Source organism: Penicillium daleae (genome assembly GCF_028827525.1).
Source record: "Penicillium daleae strain IBT 16125 chromosome Unknown utg000001l_segment0_segment0, whole genome shotgun sequence".
Taxonomy (NCBI): domain Eukaryota; kingdom Fungi; phylum Ascomycota; class Eurotiomycetes; order Eurotiales; family Aspergillaceae; genus Penicillium; species Penicillium daleae.
Genome location: NW_026623149.1, coordinates 248,726 through 272,730, shown reverse-complemented (window position 1 = coordinate 272,730; position 24,005 = coordinate 248,726). Strand labels below are relative to the sequence as shown.

Genomic DNA, 24,005 nt, shown 5'->3' with positions numbered 1-24,005 from the left:
AGCCAAGGTGGCCCCGACTGTGCACAAATTTGACTGCAAAATCGTTCATTTTGACAAAATGGGGATATTGTGTAGCTATCAATCTCGTGGGCCAGAAAGGGTGCCAACAGATGAGATTGTCCCACTTCGTATCTGGGATACTGCTTTGTGTATGCGAAGCACGGTCCTGGACATCTCACTGAAAATTGATGATTTTCTTGATATAACAAAGATCCGTGGAGCTTTGGATGAACTGTTTGAGTTAGAAGACTGGAAGCAATTGGGAGCTCGACTGCGTATGAATGTAAGTTATGCTGCTTCCATTCCAGCAGGTTTTCCTTTGCGTTACTGATGCGATGTTCTCTCAGAACGGAAAGCTCGAGTACCATATTCCACGGTCATTTGACGACCGAAGGCCCGCTTATCACTTCACCAATATTACCCATCTGATGAGTATCAATGACCATCCACTCGGCAAGCACCTACCTCAAGCAAGCGACAAACCCATTCTTCTCGGCTCCCCCGATGAATTTAGTCCTCTTGTCAGCGACGTGGACAGCCCCAAAACGTTGCACGACTGGATCGATTCTGATATACCACAGCTTGCCATACACACAGTCAGCTTCAGCGATTCTACAATTATCACCGTGACGTGGATCCATACATTGGCGGATGTGATGGGTATCCGAACGTTTTTGGACGCGTGGACCGCGATACTGAGGGGTGAGCCAAAAGCGGTCCCAAAGCTGCGAGGCTTTCGATCAGATCCGCTGTCTCTACTTGGCCAAAGAACACCAGCGAATCAATATATTTACTATGATCGTGTGTTTGGTCGAAAAGATTTCCTCTATTTCATTGGACTGAATATACTGGAAAGACTGTGGTACCCGCGAGAGGAACGACGCACACTCTGTTTACCCGCCTCATCATTGAAGCATCTTCGCTCAATGGCAGTGTCTCAAATATCAAGCATTACGCCGACCGAGGACAAGATTGTCCCGTTTCTCAGCGAAAGTGATGTCCTCCTGGCTTGGTGGGTCAGTACACTTCACGGTGCATTAGGACTTCGCCCTGATCAAGCAATACTGGTAAACAATGCACTAAACCTACGAACATCAACCCATGACTCTTTTGAAGCGACAGATGATGACTACATAGGCAATGCATTGTGCATGTCGCCTACGTTTCTCCAAGGAAGCGAGATCTCCATGGAGTCACTGGGTCCGATTGCGTTACGGATCAGACAGTCATTGGCACAACAACGAACTACTGAGCAGGTTGAGGCAGTCACAGCCCTCCAGATGGAGACAATGGAAAGAACGGGTTACTTAGCCTTGGTGGGTGATCCTCGGATGGTCCTCTTGTCCTGCTCCAACTGGAAAAAGGCGGGCCTGTACGATGTGGATTTCTCTCCTGCCATTGTGCAGAATTCGATTAGGTCAAAGATCGGGAATTCGGGGGAGCCCGGAAAGCCTGTCTATGTCAATGGAGTTCAACACTCAGCCAAGTCGTTCCGGAATGTGCTCTCGGTGCTAGGGAAAGACTCCGCTGGGAATTGGTGGTTGACCGGCGTTTTGCGCACGAGCGCATGGAAGAAGGTTCAAGAGCAATTGGACATGATTGACATGGCTTAAATACTGAAAAATTTCAAGCGGATAAAGAGGATAAAGAGCAAGTCATTCAGAATTAACCTCAATTCCAGTACTGTATAAACGTGAGTTTGGATGGGAAGTTTCAATAGATCCTGTTCGTCAAAATCCACCCTGTTGGACTCGCGCATGCCGAGAAAGCAATAGGTTCATACGCAAAGCTTGCTATAGTTTTGCTATAAACATTACTATGAGTACTGGACCGGACAGTGAAAAAAGATAAAGAAAAATATGATAAAAAAAACCGCAAATGGCGGTGAGAAAGCCTAGAGGCAATCTATTCATCCCTATTTTACCCATGCCTACGGCATATGCCTGAACATTCCAAAACAAAAAGGAAAAAAAAAAGTAAACAAACCTTCCATGCGATGTTGCCCAGGGATCTGTGTCTGTGTCCCGGTAATTACCAGTGTGCTACCATGCATTATGCATCCACAAATGCCGCTAATGCACGGTTCGTACCGACCCGCCACGATAGGGTGGACAAATGATGCTAAAATTGCAACACGCACGGACTCCTTACATCGAGCTATAATGTGACGTGTCAACTGGCCCTACAAGCGTAGGTCTTACCAAGCTGGTTCATTCTCCTGGGTTTGGCATGGCGATAAAGTCTTCATCAATCAATTTTCTCTCCTCTCTGAGAGCCAAAGGACACCTGTTGACCAAAGCGACTGCCACAGCCCTCCGCCGATTTTCTTCTAGCAATTATGGAGAACGGATTTGCCGCCACAATCATTCTACAGAATCGTGATGTATTCGCGTCCCTAGCAGAATTCCTCCGCATTCTGGCAGGAATTTGCTGGACGCTGAACTACTTCAGTATGCTGTACACATCGTGGCGTCACAAGCTTCCGAGCACTGGAATCTTCCCACTTTGCTGTGACGTCGCGTGGGAGTATGTTTACGCCTTCGTCTACCCTTCCGCGAGTGCGCACTGGCAGGGTGGAGTCCGTGTCTGGTTTATGGTTCATTGCGTTGTCATCATATTTATCACGAAGTATGCGCCCAACGAGTGGACGAACATGCCATTCATTCGACGATACATATGGTTGGTCTACGGTATTGTTATCCTTGGCTTCACCGCTGGCCAGCTGGCATTTGCTACAGAGGTTGGGCCTGAATTGGGATTCTTCTACGGTGGTGTCCTGTGCCAAACCTTAGCCAGTCTGGGGCCAATATGCCAAATTATCTCACGGAATAGTACCCGCGGTGCCTCTATTCTAACTTGGTAAAGTCAATACATCTAACATGGTCAGATAATTGCTGACACATACAATAGGTTGCTCAGAGCGATTGCCACATTTGGAGGATTTATTAAATTAAGTATCTACTACTTCATTGGAAGAGATGAAGGCCCCTGGTTTGAAAGCCCGATGTGCAAGTTCTATATTGGCTTGACGTTGATTCTGGATTTTACATACCCATTTTGCTATTACTTCATCAAGCGCCAGGAGTCGGCCAGAGCTGCAGTTGAAATGAAGAAGGCGAAGTAAGTATACAGATATCAATGAGTCTCGGAGTGCCGAGAAAGCGTTAAGCTTTGGTCGATTGATCAGCAATGTATGGGAGAGGGCGATTGGTGGATCCTTGCTATGTAAAAGTGAAGGGAGATGGTGGCAATAATAATATGGCCCCTGTGACAAATAGCATTATTTCAACTCCGCACAGAATCTCAGCATTCAGAACGGAGTTCCTTCTCAGCTTGCCAAGTGCGATATTTTAGCTTTCAGCGATTTTTCAGTTACGGTAAAATACAAACAGGGACGATATCTCTACGACATGCGCAATAGTTATTAGTTGTCTCAATGCGGCTCTGGATGCAATCTTCGTCCGAGTCCACCTGCAGCTCGGGAAATCCAGCGCAGCGATACATACAATAACCATCGCGGTAGTTCGTAGATCTCGTTGGCCTAGATCGTGCGGAGGCCCCTGCAAGGAGAATCCCGGGGATCTACAAAAGGGTGGCCGACGATAAAAAAGAAAAGAAAAATGCAAGATACCAGGTATACTGAAAGGTCTCCTCCATGACCACCTTGTTAGGTCCCCCTCCCTCTCCCAGACTCAAAACAGGTTCGACTCTGTCTGCCATCGCCCAGCCGTCCTTTTCATCTTGACTGCGGAGAAATTTTAGCCATGGAAAATGCAAAACCCAAAGTCATCATCGTCGGGGGTTCTATTACGGGCTTAACTTTGGCGCATTGTTTGTCCAAAGCCGGAATAGACCACATAGTCCTGGAAAAGCGCGCTGAAATTGCACCACAAGAAGGAGCATTCATTGGACTTTGGCCCAATGGAGCTCAGGTTCTACAACAGCTTGGCCTTTATGAGAGTCTAGAGACACTTACCGTGCCGGTACATCGGATGCATATTTCCTATCCTGACGGTTTCTCCTTCAGCAGCCTTCTCCCAAAAGGAATTCACGATAGGTTAGCTTCCTCAGAGAACTGCAGCCCACTTTGACATTTTCGCCACGCAACTAACAAGTATAGGTTGAAATACCCCATTGTGTCGCTAGACCGGAAGAAAGTCCTTGAGGTACTCTATGAATACTATCCGGACAAGTCAAAGATCATCACCAATAAGAAAGTATTAAAAGTGCAATTGTCCGGCCAGGGGGCTATTGCCCTGACAGATGATGGTCAAAAATATCATGGGAGCCTCATAGTGGGCGCTGATGGTGTTCACAGTCAGATACGTTCTGAGATGTGGAGGCTGGCGGACATGATGAACCCGGGACTAATCACTGAGATGGAGAGGAACCGTATGTGCTTACCTTCCAAGGTCGTCAAAACGAGTAAGCTGTTGTTAGTGACGCAGGGTTTTTAACAAAATTTGAACGCAGGTCTCACCGTCGAATACGCATGTGTATTTGGCATATCACTGCCGATAGATGGTCTTCGAGGTGGCGAGCATGTAAACCGCTACGGTGACAAGTTTTGTGTCATTACCTTTCACGGAAAGGGGGACCGTGTATTCTGGTTTATTATACAGAAGCTTGATCAAGCATATACGTACCCGGATGCTCCTCGTTACTCTACAAAGGACGCCGCAGCTCTCTGTCACAAACTGCGGGACGTCAAAATTCTTGAAGACGTCTCCGTTGGTGATTTATGGAAAACCAGACAGATAGCGACGATGACAGCACTAGAGGAGGGTATGTTTGAGATTTGGCATTTCAACCGGATAGTGCTACTTGGGGACAGTACACACAAAGTAAGAAACATCTAGCGAACTAGGGCTGATTGAAATCCCAGTACTGACAATGTTTCTTCAGATGGCACCCAATATCGGCCAAGGAGCAAACACGGCCATCGAGGATGCTGCGGTGTTATCTTCCCTACTTAATCGTCTGATACAGAAAGGAAGCATGGAAAATCCGTCAAACTTCATGATTGAGAATCTACTATCGGAGTATAGAAAGTTGCGGTTTGAACGTGTGAAAAGCACATGTGCGCGAGCAGAGTTCGGTGCCCGGTTTCACACTCGAGACGACTGGCTCAAAGCTTGGGTTGGCAGACATATTTTTCCACATATTGATCGCTTGATTGAGACTCAAGCATCCAATGTACTCATTGGAGGGGGAACGATTGATTTTCTGCCGATCCCAGAGCGGACCACTGGTAAATCTACCATCAAATGGCCTGATGGGGGAAGTCCACCCGGCACCTATGGGCTATGCTTTGGATCTCCAGCATTTTGGCTTTTCTGTTTCTTCCAGGTTTAATGCAGCATTATCTGCTTTCCGGATATTCTTGAGATGTGATTATGTCATTTAGATAATTGTATTCCAGTTCTTGAAATATATTTTGGTGGTAAGCATTTCGAGTGTGGCAGTAGAGTCGGCATTACGCACCGTATTTCTGGCCCGTACCTATTTGTACCTTCTCATTGCTTTTGTTTTACATATGCAACTCAAAAGGGGGAACGGCTATGGTAGTACGTGCAAGGGGTCCAAAGTCGTATCACCATGCGACATACGTTGACTATTTATTAGCTGCATCGTGTTACATATTAAACTTGAGACTGAGAGGCCGCGTGGGCAACGCTTCTTCGGTCAACAGAACCCAGGACAGATAAGTTTCCGTGACGGACAGCCAGCTTGGCCTTTTAATTCCATAATCACCGCACCTCAACAAAATTCCTCAGTTGAAACCACCTACATCCCCGTGCTCCTCTTTTACACCATTGCTCAGCATGAATCGGACAACGAGGACACGGAGCCCCATCCGGCATGGCAAAGTACCTTCATCTTTACCAACTACACTAGCTGCATATGGCGAGTTGATGAGAGTTCATCGACCTTTGGGCTTCTACCTGAATACTTCCCCCTATATTGTGGGTGTCGCGTTTGCGGCCTCTGTCTCTTCTACTCGAATACCGCCGAATATTATTGCATATCGCACTGTGCTTCTGGTCGCTTGGTCCTTCTGCCTTCGCTGTGGTGGGTGTGTTTGGAATGACCTTATTGATTCAGATTTGGATTCACAGATCTCGCGAACGAGATTAAGACCTATTCCTCGTGGGGCGGTATCGAAGACCGATGCCACTCTGTTAGGTGTCATCGTCTTTGCGTGCGGGTGGTATACGGTGTCTTTTCTACCGCGGAGCTGCATGCTGGATGCCTTGATCATCACAGTCTCCGCATTGGTCTATCCCTTCGGCAAAAGATTCACAGATTACCCGCAATTGACTCTAGCCAATATCGGTTGGGCGGTCCCTATGGCTGTGCACAGTTTTGGAATGGACCCTCTTGCTCTACTTGTGCCCACTATTTGCATGTATATGTTTATCGCAACGGTGATCATCATGGTGGATGTGATCTACTCGAGACAAGACACTGAAGAAGACACGAAAGTTGGCGTCAGAAACATGGCCGTGCGATTTCGGGACAGCATTCATGTCGTGGTATATTCTCTTCTATATGCGTCTACAGCTTTTCTTGCCACCGCGGGTGCTTTGACTGGGCTTGGGTTACCATTCTTCATCATCTCAGTCGGGGGCCACTTTGTCGGCTGCTCGATTCTACTACAAGCGACACGGTTTGGAAAATCTTCAAAGGTGGAAGCCTACTCCAAATCTGCTTTCTTCCTTGCAACTGTGTTTTGGGTGCTAGGTTTTGTTGCTGAGAACTGCATAAATGGCTAAATTGTATAAGGTGGTCAGATAAGCTTGCTTTAAACGTCTTTCCTGCAGTCGTTAGACAATTTTTCGGATAATTTGTTCAAACTACATGAAACGATTTTGTACGAGAGAATCGACATAGTGCGTTTAGTCAACTAACTACATGTATATATAGTCTGTAAGTTTGCAGCCACGAAGTTGGCGTTGACGACTCGATCCGGCTTCTTTCAGCAACTCGGTTGGACTGGTCCCTGTACCTAGGGGGACAGTTAAATCACTGACCAGGCATTGTCGATTGGAATAACTGCCCCGCTGATCCTTTTACTTTGTTTAGATATCAAGAATAAGAGACATTGAGCAATATCATCAGGCTCAACGCCGAGGCCCTTAGGCCTGTCAGAGGCATGCGCCTGGTGTACAGGCGACATCGTCTCTAGCGCGGCGTTGTCCCAAAGGTCTGGGTTTGACGCTTGAACTATGCCAGTTGGAACACCTAGTGTAACATGATTTAGTACTAGTGAGCAATGCACTACAAACAAGTAGCTTTTTCTTACCACCCGGGCAGACAGCGTTGCAGCGAACTCCCTCCTGTTTGTATCTCCAAGCAACATTCTTCGTCGCTCCTATCAATCCATGCTTGCCTGCACAAGTATTTTTGTCAATTTAAATCCATGCTGTGAATATAGAGTCACTTACTAGCAGTGTAGGCAACACCTGATGCGGCACCACTTGTAGCTGCTTTGCTACCGACGTTGACAATACTCCCGCTCCTCTGCGCTCGCATTATCGGAATAACCTCCCGCATCAGCTTTACCGGAGCCGTAAGATTAATCGCAATGCACTGATCCCACATTTCGTCTGTCAAGCTGTCGACACTCCCATTATGGTCCATGATTCCAGCGATGTTCAAGAGTCCATCAATCCGTCCACCGAACTGCCGAACGCAGGTGTCAACAATATCCTTGGCTGACGCCGCATCGGTCAGATCTCTCTGGAGGAACTTGAAATTCGGGTTTTCATTCAATGACTTGGGCGCAGATGAGACATCAACACCTAATACCTTGGCTCCTTCACTCAGAGCTAGAGTTGCAGTGACTAGACCAATCCCAGACGTACTGCCTGTGATAATTAAAACCTAAGGGAGACTTAGAGATGTTCTTCATTACCTCTTCTCACCCCTGGGATAGTAACTCACGTGATCATGTAGTAGCGACATGGCTGCAACAGCGATTGAATGATTGAGGTAGTGGAATGCCCTTGAGATCACAGGCTAAAAGAGCGACCTCTTCGAGTAGAACAATGTGGTGATTTCCTACCGGCCTTCCCGCTGGTCTTGAACAGCTTCTTCTACTTCCACTAGTTTTTCATTGGTCTTGTAAATATTTTCCAGTGACTCTGCATATCTCGTTAGGAGAATGAAAAGAAAAGGAAAAAAAAATAAAAGGGCAGGGAAGTGGCAGAAATGCAGAAACAAAAAGCAATTTGTATTTACTGTAATATCGTAACTCCATGTACCATAGCACAGTGGAGAGCGGAGGCTATGCATCATGCACGGAGCCAGGGGCGCCCAGCCGCATCGTGCTTGAGTATCGAAGAATGTCAATATTCAACTATACCAGTGTTGATATATTCAGTGAGACATGGAGAATAAATGCGAAATATGGTATCATTGCCCTCATTAACCTCCAAATTATCGATCCACGAGAACGTTGCCTTCTCCCTCCCTCCGGGAACTTGTATGATAACTTTTCACTAAACGTCTTTATCAGATTTAGATAAGGAAGGTTCTACTACAGTTAACAAGATGTCGCTTAAAAAGCCATACTTTTTCACAAGACTTAAAAGCGAAGAAAATTTGCGAACAAGAGGCATGCGTCTCTGAACGCACATATTAAGACCAGCTAGATGGTAGACTTCTTAAGGTTTGCATAGCTTGTTGGCAACGCCGAGATGCATGGAGGGAAAAATAAATTATTCGTCACTACGAGGGCCGAAATCGTTCATTATCGACGGTTCTTTCATTGGCCCGTGGTACAGAATTGTCCAGGCCTGTGAAATTTACCTGAAGCACTGGTGACCTGTAGGCGAGAGGATCGCTCTTATAAAACATTTCGGGTGGACTTGCCCAATGAGCGGATCCGCCCCCTGGCTTAAACCGTTGTCGTAAACATAATTCTTGTTTTGTAGACCATCTGGCGAGTCTGCAAAGACTGTGAAGTGTCAGGAGCCGCTGCTCTCGATAGTCATGGTAGCATAAATACCTTCCTGAATGGTGCTGAATCCATTCGTAATGCGCTCCATGATGAGACAAATATATGCCCATGATAGACTTGAGAAACTCCGTCCTGTTTCTACGCAGGGCAAGGTCATTCATCCCTAGGGTTTTCTGTAATGAAAGTTGAGATGCTTGATGTATCCAGAGAGGTCATCGCGAGAACTACACTTGCGAATATGGGCGGCAAACGGGCACCCGTATCTCCCCGAAAAGGGGGATATTAGTATAGTTACGGATAGTGTGTAAAAATAAAATTAATACTACTATCTCAAAGTTCACGGCGTATCCAGCTCCGTGTGCTTGCTCTCCGGCCATCGACCGCCGATCGCGAAGAAAAGAGCCGAAATTCGTACACTGCCTCGTTCAGCTCCTCAGGAATCAACTCGGCCATCATTGCGCCTTTGGGATCTTGGCTGCGCACGGTCTAAAAAAAGATATCAATTTTCATTCAGCTCGTTGTGAATAGGGCCGTGAGAGGCTCATGCTAGATGGAGGAAAACACACCATAAATTTGGAAACACTTTGCCCATGGGCAAAAATACATTATGAAGTAACCTTCCTTAGCCGATTTAGTACTTTTATTGCAAAGAATATGCAGTGAGCTAGAACTAGGATGGACTCATCAGATTCTAGCAGTTGCTGAGTGTAATTTCCCCACATGCCCACTGTACTACCTACTCAATGTGTGCGCGGCTGATAGGAGCACTCTTATCCAATAAATTGTAAACGACACGTAGGCTATGTATGATGAGGGCGTTGTTAGGGGGAATTCCGTTGCTCATAGGCAGCCAGGTGCGATTTGAGATCGACATTCCTGCTCGATAGTCGGCGCCAATGCAATGGTAGCACACACACGCACAGGCAAGACCTATTAATGGGGCCAAATGCAAGGCTGTTGGTAGAAATGGGTTACGACATACTTTCTTGAGGCACGCCTAGCCAATGGCGCCCAATGAGCGTGCGTGATGCACATATGACTGCCTTGCAACGAACACGTTGAGAAGACCCGAAGACTGCCTGCATAATGGAATATATCTGTACCTCACACCTACTATCACTTAGTGATAGTTAGTGGGGTGGTGACTCAAGCACTGTCGCTGTTTTAGCGTACATTGAAGGCAGCATGCAAGAAGAAGGAACAGGCACTTGATTACATCGGGTAATAGCTAGGAAGTTATGTGAAGGAACTCTCGAAAGCTCGGACGACTAGTGGACCGTCGAAAAAAAGAAAACATGACGGGATCTGGCAATTACCTGCGACTATCATGCTCCCGAATCTTTCTTGAATGTGGCAAGACTCGGAAAAGATAGTACAGCACAATTGCCCCAAGAAGGTTGAAGACAATATAGACCCAAAAGATCCCAAAGTTCCTCCAGCGATCATTCCACGCAATATCTCTGGTGGCAAGATACTGATCTGCTGATCGGAAGGCACAGTACTGGCACTCTCTGGAAGATCCCGGGTTATAGAGTTTACCCTCAGCAGCCACCAGGAATTCGGCCAAATATTGACCGCATGTTTGCCCAAGGGGTGGATCAAACCTGATTAACTCTCGATCTGAACAGTGAATGGGACGCCCGTGTAATGCGGTTGCACTGATCCCGCTCACATAGTACGTCAGTGGGGACGCTCTGTTCATAAACTTCCAAAATTGAGGAAGAGAGCTCCGTGGCTGCATGATGCCATTGAAAAGCAGAGAGAGCAGGAACATGAAGACTGCTAGCATGCTTCCGAGGGCAGGGTTTGGCAACGATGCAACGATGAACTGTGCGAAGCTGGAAGCAAATAAGAAAAATTGGACAACAAACAGAAGGACAAGGCCTTGGCGCTGTGGTGATTGGTTGCCGCCGTAGACAGAAAAATAGAATGAAGCCCAAGTACAGACGCCGAGTAGAACTTGCCAAGGCAATTCTACCAGGAATTGTGAAAGTAGAAATACTGTCCAGGAGTATGTTCCTGCTGGCCTCTCGCGTAACTCGTACAATGATCTCTGGGTAACGAATTTTGGCATTACTCTAGTGCTGGCATTAGAGTGTATAGTGTTATCGTGGGGAGACTGTGGATAGCACTCACTGGTTTACCATCGTGGAGAATATGGTGCAGAGAAGAAAGAGACTGAACAAAGTGTTCTGAAACCCTTGGCGAGAGTTATCTGATTTCCAGAACGAGAACCCGATGAAAAGGCCACAAACAATACCTAAAGCAAATTTGGCCATGATATAATCGGGTTGGCGATAATATTGCTGGAAGTCACGCTTAATGACATAATGGCACTGAGTCCAAATGGGCATTGCGAATTCGTCAGTGTTAAAGTTTGCAGTGGGCGAGGCCTCCAAAGCGGATGAAGTCAAGTAGTCCAATTCATCGAGAACTTGTTGGCGTTGGTGACTCTGCTTCCACACTTGCACCCAATCTATGGAGTTTTGTTTCTCAGTGCCTTCACCTCCAACAATTTCAAGAATATATTCGGCGGGCTGGGACATGGAGAAATGAGCATTTGGATAGAGCACGCCAAGGACGGGACTCGCTTACATTTTCAGCCATCCCGCAGCGACGACCCCCATTGCTTTCCACATAGTCAAGCAGAGTTCGAGCTTGATAGCCTAGATCTCCAAAATATAGTGTTCTGCCACCCTTTCCAAGAAGTAGTAGCCGGTCGAATTTCTCAAACAAATTCGCACTAGGCTGGTGAATTGTAGCCAGAACGGGTTGTCCGTGATCCGCCAGCTTCCTCATAAAGGCACAGATTGCCCATGAGCTGTGAGCATCCAGCCCACTAGTTGGTTCATCAAGGAAAATCAGTAGTTGTGGCTTTGCAGCAAGTTCAACGCCAATGCTCAAAAGCTTTCTCTGCTCCCTGTTCAGTCCGGCACCTGGGTGTCCAATCACTGCCTCGGCAAATTCCTCCATCCCTAACATCTGAATGACATCCTCGACAAATGAATTTTTCTTATCAGCCGACACATTGCGCGGCCGTCGCAGTGCTGCACTAAATTGAAGAGCTTCCCGAACTGTTGCAGTGTCCAGGTGAAGATCTTGCTGGGGAACATAACCTGTCTTCCGGGAAAAGCTCGGATCAAGCCCATGGCCATTGACGAGCACATCTCCAGTGACGATTCCTACAGACACACGCCGAGCCAATACGTCCAGCAGAGTGGTTTTGCCCGCACCCGAGATGCCCTGTATTATATGAAATTAGCGTGTTAGTACACGAACAGAAACCAAGGGAGAGTGAGCCGCCTACCATCAAAGCCGTCAGTGTGCCTGGTTTTACCCAGCCATTGACATCTTCGAGTAATGTTCTGTGGCCACCTTTAGCAGGAATCTCGTATGTCAGTCCTTTCCAACTCAAAATATCTTTCTGTTTGGGGAAAGAGTCCATCTTCGAGTCGAGGTTCCTGGCTTCTTCCCCGGCGAACGACTGCTCCCCAGGTTCGAGATCGGGTTTCTGCGAGACTTTTGGCATACTCCCCGCACCAAAAACCAATACTTCAGCGCCTACCTGCCTTTTCGGAACATATTCTGTCAGCACAAGATGAAGAATATGAAAGAAAATCGTAAATGCCACCAGTATCCCAAAGTTTCGCCAGATGTGTTCGTGCGAGAACTCGTATCCGTCCCAGATATACTTATCACCCGTGACAAAAGGGTATCCCGCAGTAGCACCGATAGATGAGCATATGAATGATTCGCCACGAACCGAGGGTAGGTAGTTCGGGATGAAATCCACGCATTGGAACACGCGGCTGTGAAATTCATTCGAAACGATAGCCTCGTAGGCATAGAAGATGGGGTTGATCCATCGAATCCAGGCAAACCAAGGGGGCATGTCAAACTGGGGCAGAGTGAAGCCGGTGTATACAGCAATGCACATGATCATGATACCTGCCAGAGCCATGGCTTCGCCCACGGCCCGGGTCATGCTTGCCAAGGTGCGAAACATCCCTGACATTGTCACCACCGCGGTGAGCTGGAACAGAATGTAAATGAAGAAATATGACGCGTCCCTCCGAAGTCCTGCCATAAAGTACAGTATCACACCAGCCAACAGACAGCGAAATAACTTAATTGGAAAATCCAGGATGATACCAGCGAGTGCTTCAGTAAAGGGGTGAACAAACGCGAAGGCCATTTGCTTCTCGACAATGGGTCTCTGGCTAAACAGAACATTGATTTCCAGCATTGCAATCAAAGCATTTGTGAGGACAGCCAAGAAAAGAACGGTGGCTCGCTGACTGAGTCCTACAGAGTTGTCTGGGATAGCGTAGAATAGAGAGCCAATAATGACTGCTACCACGACTTGCACAATAGCTGTAGCAATTATAGATGCAAGATCGTTACGGGTGCGCTGAAAAGCTCTGCTCAAGCATAAGCGTATCTGCAAGCCGAGAGAAAGAAGGTAGGGTGACGAGGGCCGTGCGTGGGGAGCTTGTTCATCATGCTTGAGAGAAGCAAAATTGTCTTCTTCCTTGCTGTCAAGAGGGTGCTCGCGGGCATATCGCCGGAGTGAAGCCTGTACGGCTGTGCGATCACGGCTTTGCTTCCAATATGCCTCGAATCCTTGAGCATCACGAGGAACTTTATTCTCCATTCCCACTTGAGGCTGCCGCTCCCCGGGGTCAGTGACGGCGGCAAGAAAGTCAGCACTTGTCTGGCGAGGAGGTCGTTCCCATCCCATCTCCTCAAAGTATTCCACGGCACGTTTAGAAGGGCCAAAAAAGACTTGACGTCCCTCATAAAGAACGATGACATGGTTAAAAGTGCTGAAGATGGGCTCTGAAGCCTGGTATGCAGCGACGACATGACAGGATCCCGCGAGATCAGCCGACAGTCGCAGCGCGCGAACAAACTCAAGCGCTGTGACAGCATCCAGGCCTCGAGTGCTATTGTCCCATGCACCCAGTGAGGCCCGAGATAGTACCATCTCCGCAATGCTATTGATAATCAGCATCAGGTCTGCGCATTTTCCGAGACTTGCAGCAGGTCAATTAGCAGCTCACCTTACTCTTTTCCTCTCCCCTCCACTGACGCCCCGGACATAATCATCTCCGACTTTTGAATTGTAGAGATGCGACAGACCAAAGAGTTCCATGACGAGTTTCACTGATGAATGCGCATATTGGTCTCGGTCAATTTCACCCAGCTGGTTCTGGGGAGCCCGCGCGTGTGCTGCGAAAGACAGAGTTTCACCAACAGTCAAGTGTGGAAAATGATGGTCTGTCTCTGAGTTGTAGACCACCTCCCCACGAAACTCAGCCGCGATCTTCTCCAGGGAGATCCCCTTGTACTGAATTTCACTCATGGGATCCAAACTCAAGCTCTCGAGGCGTGCGCAAAGCGATTTCAGAAACGTCGAACACCCGCTCCCAGGCCGGCCCACTACCAGGAGCATTTCGCCTGGGTTTAGAACCCCATGGATTCCATGAAGGATATTTCGTCGTGTCTGGGGATAGACTCTACTCCTGCACATTCCCACCATTTGTTTGAATGGGTAGCACAGACTAGAGAACACTGTAAGTTGAACACGGAGTGCGGATCCCGACCCAAGGACCAGCAAGTTCTCAAATAGCACTCCACGCCGACGGCTTTCTAGCATGCTAGGGTCCGGCGAGCAGAGTGCTCTGCTCGCCCATCCCGGCAAGTCGAGTTCCTCCGGTTCTGTTGGTCGGTCTTCTTTCGAAGCCCCCAGAACCCGAAGCTGCTCGGCTTGAGCTGAAACAGGAAAGTGGTCATCGGCTGGACTCTGCGCGTTGGGGTGAGACTGCTGACTGCTTTGCACCGAGTTGCCGGAGCTGTGCCCAATCTCATGCTTACCAAGTACGGTGGGACTCATGATGTGCTCAAGATCATGTATCAAATTGGGGTTGAGGAAGCAACTGGTGCTATCTCGATGCGCTCGGTATCTAGAAAATGTCGAATGGTGATTTTATCGCCACGAGATTTGAGACACTCAATGAACATTTGTTAACATCGGAAAGATTACGGCGAGGGATAGTCATGTCGAACCATATCGTCGATGAGGCCTCGGGCCTTAGCAACGCAGATCGGGCCTTAAATGGTCTGCCGGTCTTGAACTAACCCTATGTATTTTTGGTTGTTTTTCTTTTTCTTTTTCTTTTTTTTTTTTCTTTTTTATCATGATTAAGAATGCAACATTGGTATGAACTCAGATGCAGTTCTCCTTACGAGTGAAGATGTCTAACCTAAGACGCTGTTTGCTGTCACCAAGTGCTAGCTCCGTTTCGACTGCAGTGTGGGCTCAGGTCGGGAATCTTCACCAATTGTGCTTTCAGCTCTCTGGAAAATGTAAGGGATGGGGATGTGAATGCAATGTAGGCTACACAAAGTCACCAACGCGAGTCACATTGGAATCCTACTGGAATTTGAAATAGCTAGCCGTATACGCGGAAGCAAAATTGTTACAACAGACAGAAATACAGAGGAAAAAAAGAAAGGAGATTCACGCCTAGACACTGGTGTTGGGTCAATCGAGGAGATATAGAAAAAGTTTAGTAAAGGTCGAAGATTAACCAGATTAGGTTAATTGATGCTGAATACCTCTGAGGAATACCGGCGATCTAAGCCCTGATCGCCGATGCATGCATTTTGGCGCTCCGTTTTGTAGGACCCACTGTGCATCAGCCAGCCACCCGTGACGAGATACGAGAGTAAACAGTGGCCACACGATTCCACACCCTTTATAGGGTGCTATCAACATTTTTGTGGATATGTGATGGTAGATACTACACGGTGCGCGACTGGATACGAGGTGCGTGGGAAGAGTAAGGTGTGGATGCAATAATATGCTAGTCTATACTCCGCAGACCGTCCAGAATCTGCAGCTTGACAACTAGTCGATGGGTCTTTTTTTGCCTCTTCCTTTCGTTCAAGTTTTTGTTTTCAGGTTTAAAACTCCATTCGATAAACACCATATACTTTGGTATTTAAGCTTCTTTCGGTATCATAGACGTGCAAGGTATCACCCCTTCCTTGTTCAGTCCTTTCATTATCTGGACGTTGCTCTTTGTTTATTCCCTTCTCTCTTTCTCTCTCTCACAGCCGCCGGAATGGCATCCTCGACGGTCCACACGGCTCGGCCCGTTTGCTTTTTGTTTGGGCCTCAAAGTTGTGCGATCGCCGAAAGCTTATCTTTCATTCACAACACCCTTCAAACTACTCCATCCGTTGAGTTTTTCAAGCCTGTGCTAGAAGAGCTTCCTTCATTATGGCCTGTCATCACAGACGTATGGCCTGCCTTGACTCAGGTTCCCGGTGCTACACAACTGAGCGTCCTTGGTAGACTCGCGCAGGGGGAGTCTGTCAGTAGCCAGGAGCTTTCGTTGAATGTTCTCTTGACACCCATCACAGTTCTAAGGCAGATACTGGAGTATTTTTTAGCCAAAGAACGTGGTGAGGAGCATCAGGTCGTTGACGCGCAAGGCTTTTGCGTTGGATTCCTATCTGCGGCCGCAGTGTCCTGCTCGCCGGACACGAATCACTTCCCACAAATCGCGTCAGCCATGGTCCGCTTGGCTGTGTGTATCGGAGCTGCAGTTGACTTGGACGCACTTCAATATGGCCCTACTCAATCTCTGGCTGTAAGATGGAAAGATGACTTGGAGAACGAGAAACTGAAAGATATTTTGCTTGAATCTGACACGGTGCGTACAAAATTGACGGAATTTCCCGTTAACTACCTTTCCTCAGAAAACTGACCATACTTCCCACAGGGCTATATTTCATGCTTCACTGACACAAACTCTGCTACTATTACCGTTGCAGATTTGGAGTTAAGTGCCATTCTGGAGCAGTTGAAAAGCGAGGGCTTGTCGGCTAAGGTGATCGGCTTGCGGGGAAGGTTTCATCATGCATCTCACACTACGTCTGTGACGTATCTTTCCAGGCTTTGTGGGCTCGATTCTCGTTTTCGACTGCCTGATACATATATCCAGCGCCATCTACCGTTGAGGTCCAACGTGGATGGCAATGTAGTTGAGGAGGTCCCCGCGATTCACGAGGTCGCACTAGAATCAATCCTTGTGAAGCCTTCACAGTGGTTCCTTACCGTATCATCTACTCTCCAAGACACACAGGCCATTCTCGACGGCCAACTTGGCTTCATTGCCATTGGGACTGATCAATTTGTACCACGACTTATTAGAAGCCGCCTGCTCCAGTCCGACAAATTGCCTAGTACGAGTTCTACCAACTACCGCAGGATCTCCAATAAGGTCGATGAGTTCGGTAATGAGTTTGATCAGATTGAAGATGACACGGGGAACAAGCAAGCGAAAACGACAACCTCTAACCTTGCAATTCCCATAGCAATCACTGGCATGGGATGCCGATATGCGCAGGCAAACTCTCCAGAGCTTTTGTGGGAGATACTACAGCTTGGAAAATGCGCAGTTGGACCACTACCTACCAAGAGATTCAAGATGGATGAGGTTCTCCGGAAGCCGAAGGGACCATTTTTCGGGAACTTTTTAGCCAACCCGGATGCTTTCGACCACCGCTTCTTTGGAATATCAGCTCGTGAGGCAGAGTCTATGGATCCTCAGCAGCGGCTACTCCTGCAAGTCGCTTATGAAGCAATGGAATCTGCAGGATACTGCGGTATGAGGAAGGCTAATCTGCCAACCGATATTGGGTGTTACGTGGGTGTTGGATCCGACGACTACACAGACAACGTAGGTTCGACAAACGCGAACGCTTTCTCGGCTACTGGAACACTTCAAGCATTCAATAGCGGCCGTGTAAGTCACTTCTTTGGATGGAGTGGTCCCTCAATTGTTGTGGACACGGCGTGCTCCTCGGCTGCGGTTGCAATTCACATGGCATGCAAGGTACGATCTCATTCTTTGGCCATTGACAGCACATTCAATTTTATATTTGGAAGCATGAGAAAAGGCTAAAATTCTTTTGTGACATGGCAGGCTCTCGAAGGCAAAGAGTGCTCGATCGCTGTGGCAGGAGGGGTCAATATCATGACTAGCCCTAGGGTCACACAGAACCTAGCTGCAGCTTCATTCCTGTCCCCGACCGGCGCTTCCAAGGCTTTTGATCGAGATGCAGATGGGTACTGCAGGGGGGAAGGTGCAGGTCTGGTTGTTTTGAGACCACTGGCCGATGCAATTCGCGATGGAGATCCAATTCTTGCTGTCATAGGCGGGTCAGCTGTCAATCAGGGATCGAATTGTTCTCCCATCACAGTACCGCATTCGGAGTCACAAATGTCACTGTACCAAAAGGCAATGACGGCCGCAGGTGTTTCTCCAGAGGATATCACATACGTTGAGGCGCATGGAACCGGTTTGTTCATTTCCCCCTCGCCAGACCAGTGTCACCAGTCCACTAAAACAGAGCAATGGCAGGAACACAAGTGGGTGACCCGATCGAGTTCGACAGCCTCAGGAGAACTTTCAGCAAACCAGCTAGAAAGGATAAGGTTTACGTGGGATCCATCAAGGACAACATTGGACACACAGAGACCGCTTCTGGAGTCGCGGGTCTACTTAAGACAATCATGATGCTCCAAAAAAGCAAAATCCCTAAGCAGGCCAATTTTTCGCAGCTGAATCCCAAGATTGCGCCTTTCGGAAACGAACTCATCGATATTCCCACCCACCTTACCGAATGGCCATCCGCCAGGTCTTCAAGTGCTGTGGCCATGGTGACCAACTATGGTGCGGCAGGTAGTAACGCGGCCATTGTCGTTAAGCAACATAAAAAGTCTTGCATCCCAACGGCCCGAGCCTGTGTGCAACCATCCGAAGTGCCGATAATTCTCGCTGCCAATTCTGTGGAGTCGTTACAGTCCTACTGCGAGATGTTGGTCTCCCATATCCGACAAGGACGAATTGATTGCTGCGGGGACCTGGCGTATAACTTGGCTATAAAGCAAAACAGAGATCTAGAATACGCTCATTCGTTTACTGTTCCATCCGGTGAGACTGCCTCACTTCTTGCTATGCTTGAATCCACAGCACAGGAAGTGAGCATTGCCAAGAAGCAAACACGTTCCCGCTTGCCCATTATCCTATGCTTCGGAGGTCAAAATGGAGATACGGCGCATATTTCTGAAGACCTGTTCAACCGATGCGAATTGCTCCAATATCACTTGGTGAGTATCGTACTCCTTTCCTTTCGTTAATCTCATATATTGTACCTTGGACAATTCTCACTGGTTGTTTTTAACTCATCCAGATTGAATGCGAAAAAGTGTGCCAAGCCCGCAACCTTCCCAGCTTGTTTCCACGTATCTTCGACCCTGCTCCCATTCAGGACATTGTCAGTTTGCATTGTATCCTTTTTGCCATTCAATACAGTTCGGCAAAGACTTGGATAGATTCTGGATTACAGGTAGACCGGATTATTGGCCATAGTTTTGGTCAGTTGACTGGTCTTTGTGTCAGTGGGGGGCTCAAGTTGTCGGACGCAATTTATCTGGTCTCTGAGCGCGCTAGACTGATTCGTGATGAGTGGGGGCCGGACCGTGGGGTAATGCTTGCCGTCGAAGCAACACTTGCAGACGTTCAGCACTTGATGAGCGATATGCAGGATGTTGCTGTCGATATTTCCTGTGTGAATGGAGCGCGGAACATCATCCTTGCAGGAGATGAGGCATCTATCTGCGCGTTCGAGGATTTGGTGGCTCAAAACCCATTCCGTACCATTCGTGCCAGGCGACTTAAGAATACACATGCCTTCCACTCTCGAATGGTGGACAGCATTGTCCCAGGTTTGAATATGGTGGCTGGTGATATCCAGTTCTTCCCGTTGTCGATTCCTTTAGAGCCGTGCTCAGCCGATGCAGATTGGTCCCCTGTGACTCCGAAAGCAATTGTGGATCACAGCCGATACTCTGTTGACTTCCGAGCAGCGGTTGAGAGGGCAGCCGTAAAGGTTCAGGGGCCCGCTGTCTGGCTGGAGGCAGGATCTGCGTCTCCGATCATCCCCATGATCCAAAGGATCATGAGAGCCACTGCATCTACTGCCGGGGCGCACATCTATCAGGCGATTGATTTGGAAGGTCCACTGGCGCAGAGGAAACTTTCTCAGGCTACTTGTAATCTTTGGAATAGCGGCGTACCAGTACAATTCTGGCCATTCCACGCTGGTCAGGCCAAGACTTTCAACTGGATCAACCTGCCGCCGTATCAGTTTGCTCAACATCGTCATTGGATTGATTTTGATCCTTTTGCTTTCAGTCCGGTCACGCACCAGAATTTGTCGAGTGCTCCGGCCGATGTTAGCCCGCCCGAGTTCATACAGATCATTAGCAAGACGGAGAAGGAATGCCTATGTTCCATCAACACAAACGATGCTTTGTACCAGATGTGTACCAGTGGTCATGCAGTCGTTGACCAGAATCTATGCCCTGCATCTCTCTACATCGAGATGGTAGTCAGAGCTGCGCATCTTGTTTGCCCGGAGACCACATCGTCGCCTCAGATGCCCCATGTCCAAGACCTGGAGATCTCCGCTCCCCTCGTGCTAAACCCCTCGGGTGACCTTCTCTTGGAGTTATTACAGCTTCAGCCTGATCATGCGACTTGGTCATTTTCTCTGTTCACCCGAGATGCTAAGAGCGCCATCATAACCCACGCGGCAGGCAAGATCAGCTTGCATTCATTTGATCGCCCTGACCCGTTGTTTGCACGGTTGAATTCCATGAATCGTCTGATTCGTGCATCTCGAGTGCATTCCATCAAGAAATTACCCGGATCGAGTGGTTTAAAAGGGATGGCGGTCTATCAGTCGTTCCGGAGAGTTGTCAATTACGCGTCGTGCTATCGTGGTGTTGAGAGTGTGTATGCGACCGAACACGAGGCTGCAGGTGTGGTCAATCTTGCCACATTGCCTACTGCCAAGAGCAGATGTGATCCTATTCTCCTGGATAATTTCATTCAAGTTGCCGGTATTCATGTCAACTGTCTGTCAGATATTCGGGGGGAGGAGGTGTTTGTGTGCACTGAGATTGGAGAACTCTTTTTTGCGGAGCCATTCCTGGATCGGGAAGGGGCGGCCTCATGTTCTTGGGATATATATTCCAATATCGAGCGCCCCTCAAAAACCAAAATTACCTCTGATATTTTTGCGCTAGACCGCACAACGGGCAAGCTCGCTGTCGCTGTTCTTGCTGTGACATTCAAGAGTCTTTCGATCGTTTCACTTACTAGAGCTTTGAAAGGACTGAACAGCCATCCCGTGGATGAAAAGAGTGATTCACTCGGACACTTCCCCGAGAGTGAGAGAGTCCCTATTGTTCCGCGGAGCGCAAATCATGCCATTCTTGCTGCTCCCCAGGAAGCGCTTCCTAGTCATGATTACTTTCTGGACGTCCAAGCCATGCTCTGCGAACTCTTGGGAATGTTGCCTGAAGATCTCCCACCCTCCTCGAATCTAGAGGAGATTGGCGTTGACTCATTGATGCGAAGCGAAGTTCTTGCAGAAATCACCAAGCGATTCAAGGTCTCAATCACGTCATCTGAATTAGCAGATATTCCCAATGTCCAGTTACTGGTCAACACCATCTTCCCTCACAAGTCTATCTCTAATTTTACCGATGAATTCCAACCAGCATCGCAAAGCGAGACATCGGATCCCTCCTCCTCTGGTTATGATGACTCTACGATCCCGACGCCTATTTCAATGGAGCATTCACAGGGCCTTATGAACACAGCACCTCTTGTCTTCAGCGAGATACAGGGAACAGCAGTTCACAGTCAGACAACAAAATGGGATGGTTTCTATAGCTCTGTCTATCCCAAACAGATGGAGCTTGTCACTGCATATGTCGTAGAGGCTTTTGAATCTCTCGGTCTCTCGCTGGAGCATCTTCACCCTGAGCAGCACCTGCCTCAGGTTGAGGTTTTGCCACAGCATCAGAAAGTATTGGGGCAGCTACACGCCATTTTGGAATCATCAAATCTGATTCGAGCCACCGAGACGGGCTTTTTGCGCACAGGGACGCCTATCACACAGTTGACTTCGTTAGAAATACATGAAGAGATTGTCCGCCTTTATCCTCAACACAAATCCGAGCACGATCTTCTCAGAAAAACAGGCTCACAATTGGCCGACTGTTTGACTGGGGCGGCTGATCCCATTGCAATTCTCTTCCAAAACGCTGAAGCCCGTCAGCTGATGGAGGACGTTTACACAAATGCACCTATGTTCAATGCTGCAACCCGCCATATGGCACAGTATCTGACAGCTCTGCTTGCTCGCGGGGATACCTTGCACGAAGTCAAAATTCTCGAGATCGGCGCAGGTACAGGTGGGACAACCAAAGCTCTGCTGAGCCAGCTGACAGCTCTCCCGGGCCTTCGATTCGAATACACATTCACTGACCTGTCTTCATCACTCCTGGCACTCGCGCGCAAGAAGTTTAAGCATTACAACTTCATGAAGTATCAGACGCTGAATATCGAACAGACCCCTGGGCTAGAAATGCTCGAACAGTACGATGTAATCATCTCCAGCAATTGTATTCATGCCACACGCAATCTGGTTGAGTCTTGCACCAACATCAGAAAGCTCTTGCGACCAGATGGAGTCCTTTGTCTGATTGAACTGACACGTAACATCTTCTGGTTTGATCTCGTCTTTGGTCTTCTCGAGGGTTGGTGGCTGTTTAATGATGGCAGAAAACATGCACTTGCCAGTGAGCATGCTTGGAAAGCTACACTCTCCCAATCAGGATTTGAATGGGTAGACTGGTCACGAAATAACTCACAGGAGTCAAACACTCTGCGACTGATCACTGCTTCCCCGACACCTGTTCTCCCGGGGGTCAAGGGAGTTGAGAGTACTGCTATCCTCCCGGAGAAGGAGACCGTTCTTTTTGGGGAAGTGGGTGGTGTGAGGCTTTGCGCCGATATCTTCTACCCCAAGAGTCTTCAGCCTCCTGGAAGGAGTCGTCCGATTGGTATGTAAGCGAATAAGTCAGCGCTGTCCTTCTCCCTCACGGCGGCGAAAATTATTCTTACATGATCAACAGCTCTCATGATTCATGGAGGAGGGCACGTCATGCTGTCCCGAAGGGACGTTCGACCTAAGCAAACAAAGATTTTATTGGAAGCAGGCTTCCTACCAGTCAGCATCGACTACCGGCTTTGCCCTGAAGTAACCCTTCTTGAAGGACCCATGCACGACGTACGGGAGGGTTTACGCTGGGCACGCTATACTCTTCCAAGTTTGGCCCTTGGGCGTGCCGACATTCGCCCAGATGGAGAGCAAGTAGTGGTAGTTGGATGGTCCACTGGAGGCCATTTAGCCATGACTCTTGCTTGGACAGCACCACAGGCTGCAATTCCACCCCCTGACGCAATCTTGGCCTTCTACTGTCCATGTGATTACGAAAGTACGTTTTGGTCCAAGCCCAACAATCCATACAAAACCGATTCTTCATCAGTCGGCATGGTGTACGATGTGTGGGAAGGCATGTATGAAACACCGATCACTGCATACAACCCTCCGGCTAGCAATGAGGCTCAAGGAGGATGGATGTCTCCCACCGATGCACGAAGTCGGATTGCGTTGCATATGAATTGGACCGGGCAAACTTTGCCTATTCTTCTACGCGGTAAACACCTCTGGAAGTCTCAAACCAGTGGTTCGGAAGGCTCATTGCCATACCCAACATCTGAAGAAGTTCAAGCCGTCAGCCCGCTGGCTCAGATTCGTCGCGGTTGCTACAAATCACCTACGTTTCTAATTCATGGAGCGCTCGATGACTTGATTCCAGTGGAGCAGGTGCAAAGAACACATGATGAATTGGAAATTCAGGGCGTTGAAGCTGTGCTTCGTGTTGTGGACAAAGGTTTGCATCTGTTTGACATCTATCCGAGATACGAAGATGACGACGGAGCCTCTCAAGCTGTTTTGGACGGGTATCAATTTCTTTCCAGTCATGTTCGACTATAGTGTTTTTTTTTCTTTATCTAATTTCGGCCGCTCTAATGAATATCGT

At 48.2% G+C, this 24,005-nt stretch overlaps 6 protein-coding genes across 6 annotated transcripts; 4 read left to right on the top strand and 2 right to left on the bottom strand.

Annotated features, from left to right (window-relative positions):
- Positions 1-58: 58 nt before the first annotated feature.
- N7458_000085 (uncharacterized protein) lies at positions 59-1,613 on the top strand (the record flags this gene model as incomplete). Its single annotated transcript, XM_056903479.1, has 2 exons — positions 59-283; positions 312-1,613. 2 exons carry the CDS (start codon positions 59-61, stop codon positions 1,611-1,613), a joined length of 1,527 nt encoding a protein of 508 aa, XP_056771246.1.
- Positions 1,614-2,338: 725 nt separating this feature from the next.
- Positions 2,339-5,355, top strand: N7458_000084 (FAD-dependent oxidoreductase; the record flags this gene model as incomplete). Its single annotated transcript, XM_056903478.1, has 6 exons — positions 2,339-2,859; positions 2,911-3,120; positions 3,728-4,057; positions 4,121-4,425; positions 4,474-4,844; positions 4,906-5,355. 6 exons carry the CDS (start codon positions 2,339-2,341, stop codon positions 5,353-5,355), a joined length of 2,187 nt encoding a protein of 728 aa, XP_056771245.1.
- Positions 5,356-5,825: 470 nt separating this feature from the next.
- On the top strand, positions 5,826-6,776 carry N7458_000083 (4-hydroxybenzoate octaprenyltransferase; the record flags this gene model as incomplete). The annotated part of the gene is made up of 1 exon (XM_056903477.1): positions 5,826-6,776. One exon carries the CDS (start codon positions 5,826-5,828, stop codon positions 6,774-6,776), a length of 951 nt encoding a protein of 316 aa, XP_056771244.1.
- A 245-nt stretch (positions 6,777-7,021) lies between these two features.
- Positions 7,022-7,968, bottom strand: N7458_000082 (SDR family NAD(P)-dependent oxidoreductase; the record flags this gene model as incomplete). Its single annotated transcript, XM_056903476.1, has 4 exons — positions 7,022-7,245; positions 7,307-7,393; positions 7,449-7,887; positions 7,948-7,968. The coding sequence occupies 4 exons, from the start codon at positions 7,966-7,968 to the stop codon at positions 7,022-7,024; spliced, it is 771 nt and encodes a 256-aa protein (XP_056771243.1).
- A 2,309-nt stretch (positions 7,969-10,277) lies between these two features.
- On the bottom strand, positions 10,278-14,861 carry N7458_000081 (CDR ABC transporter; the record flags this gene model as incomplete). Its single annotated transcript, XM_056903475.1, has 5 exons — positions 10,278-11,084; positions 11,110-11,502; positions 11,561-12,208; positions 12,273-13,962; positions 14,029-14,861. 5 exons carry the CDS (start codon positions 14,859-14,861, stop codon positions 10,278-10,280), a joined length of 4,371 nt encoding a protein of 1,456 aa, XP_056771242.1.
- Positions 14,862-16,095: 1,234 nt separating this feature from the next.
- On the top strand, positions 16,096-23,959 carry N7458_000080 (Acyl transferase/acyl hydrolase/lysophospholipase; the record flags this gene model as incomplete). The annotated part of the gene is made up of 6 exons (XM_056903474.1): positions 16,096-16,689; positions 16,759-17,874; positions 17,965-18,340; positions 18,403-19,151; positions 19,235-22,961; positions 23,034-23,959. The coding sequence occupies 6 exons, from the start codon at positions 16,096-16,098 to the stop codon at positions 23,957-23,959; spliced, it is 7,488 nt and encodes a 2,495-aa protein (XP_056771241.1).
- Between the last annotated feature and the right edge of the window lie 46 nt (positions 23,960-24,005).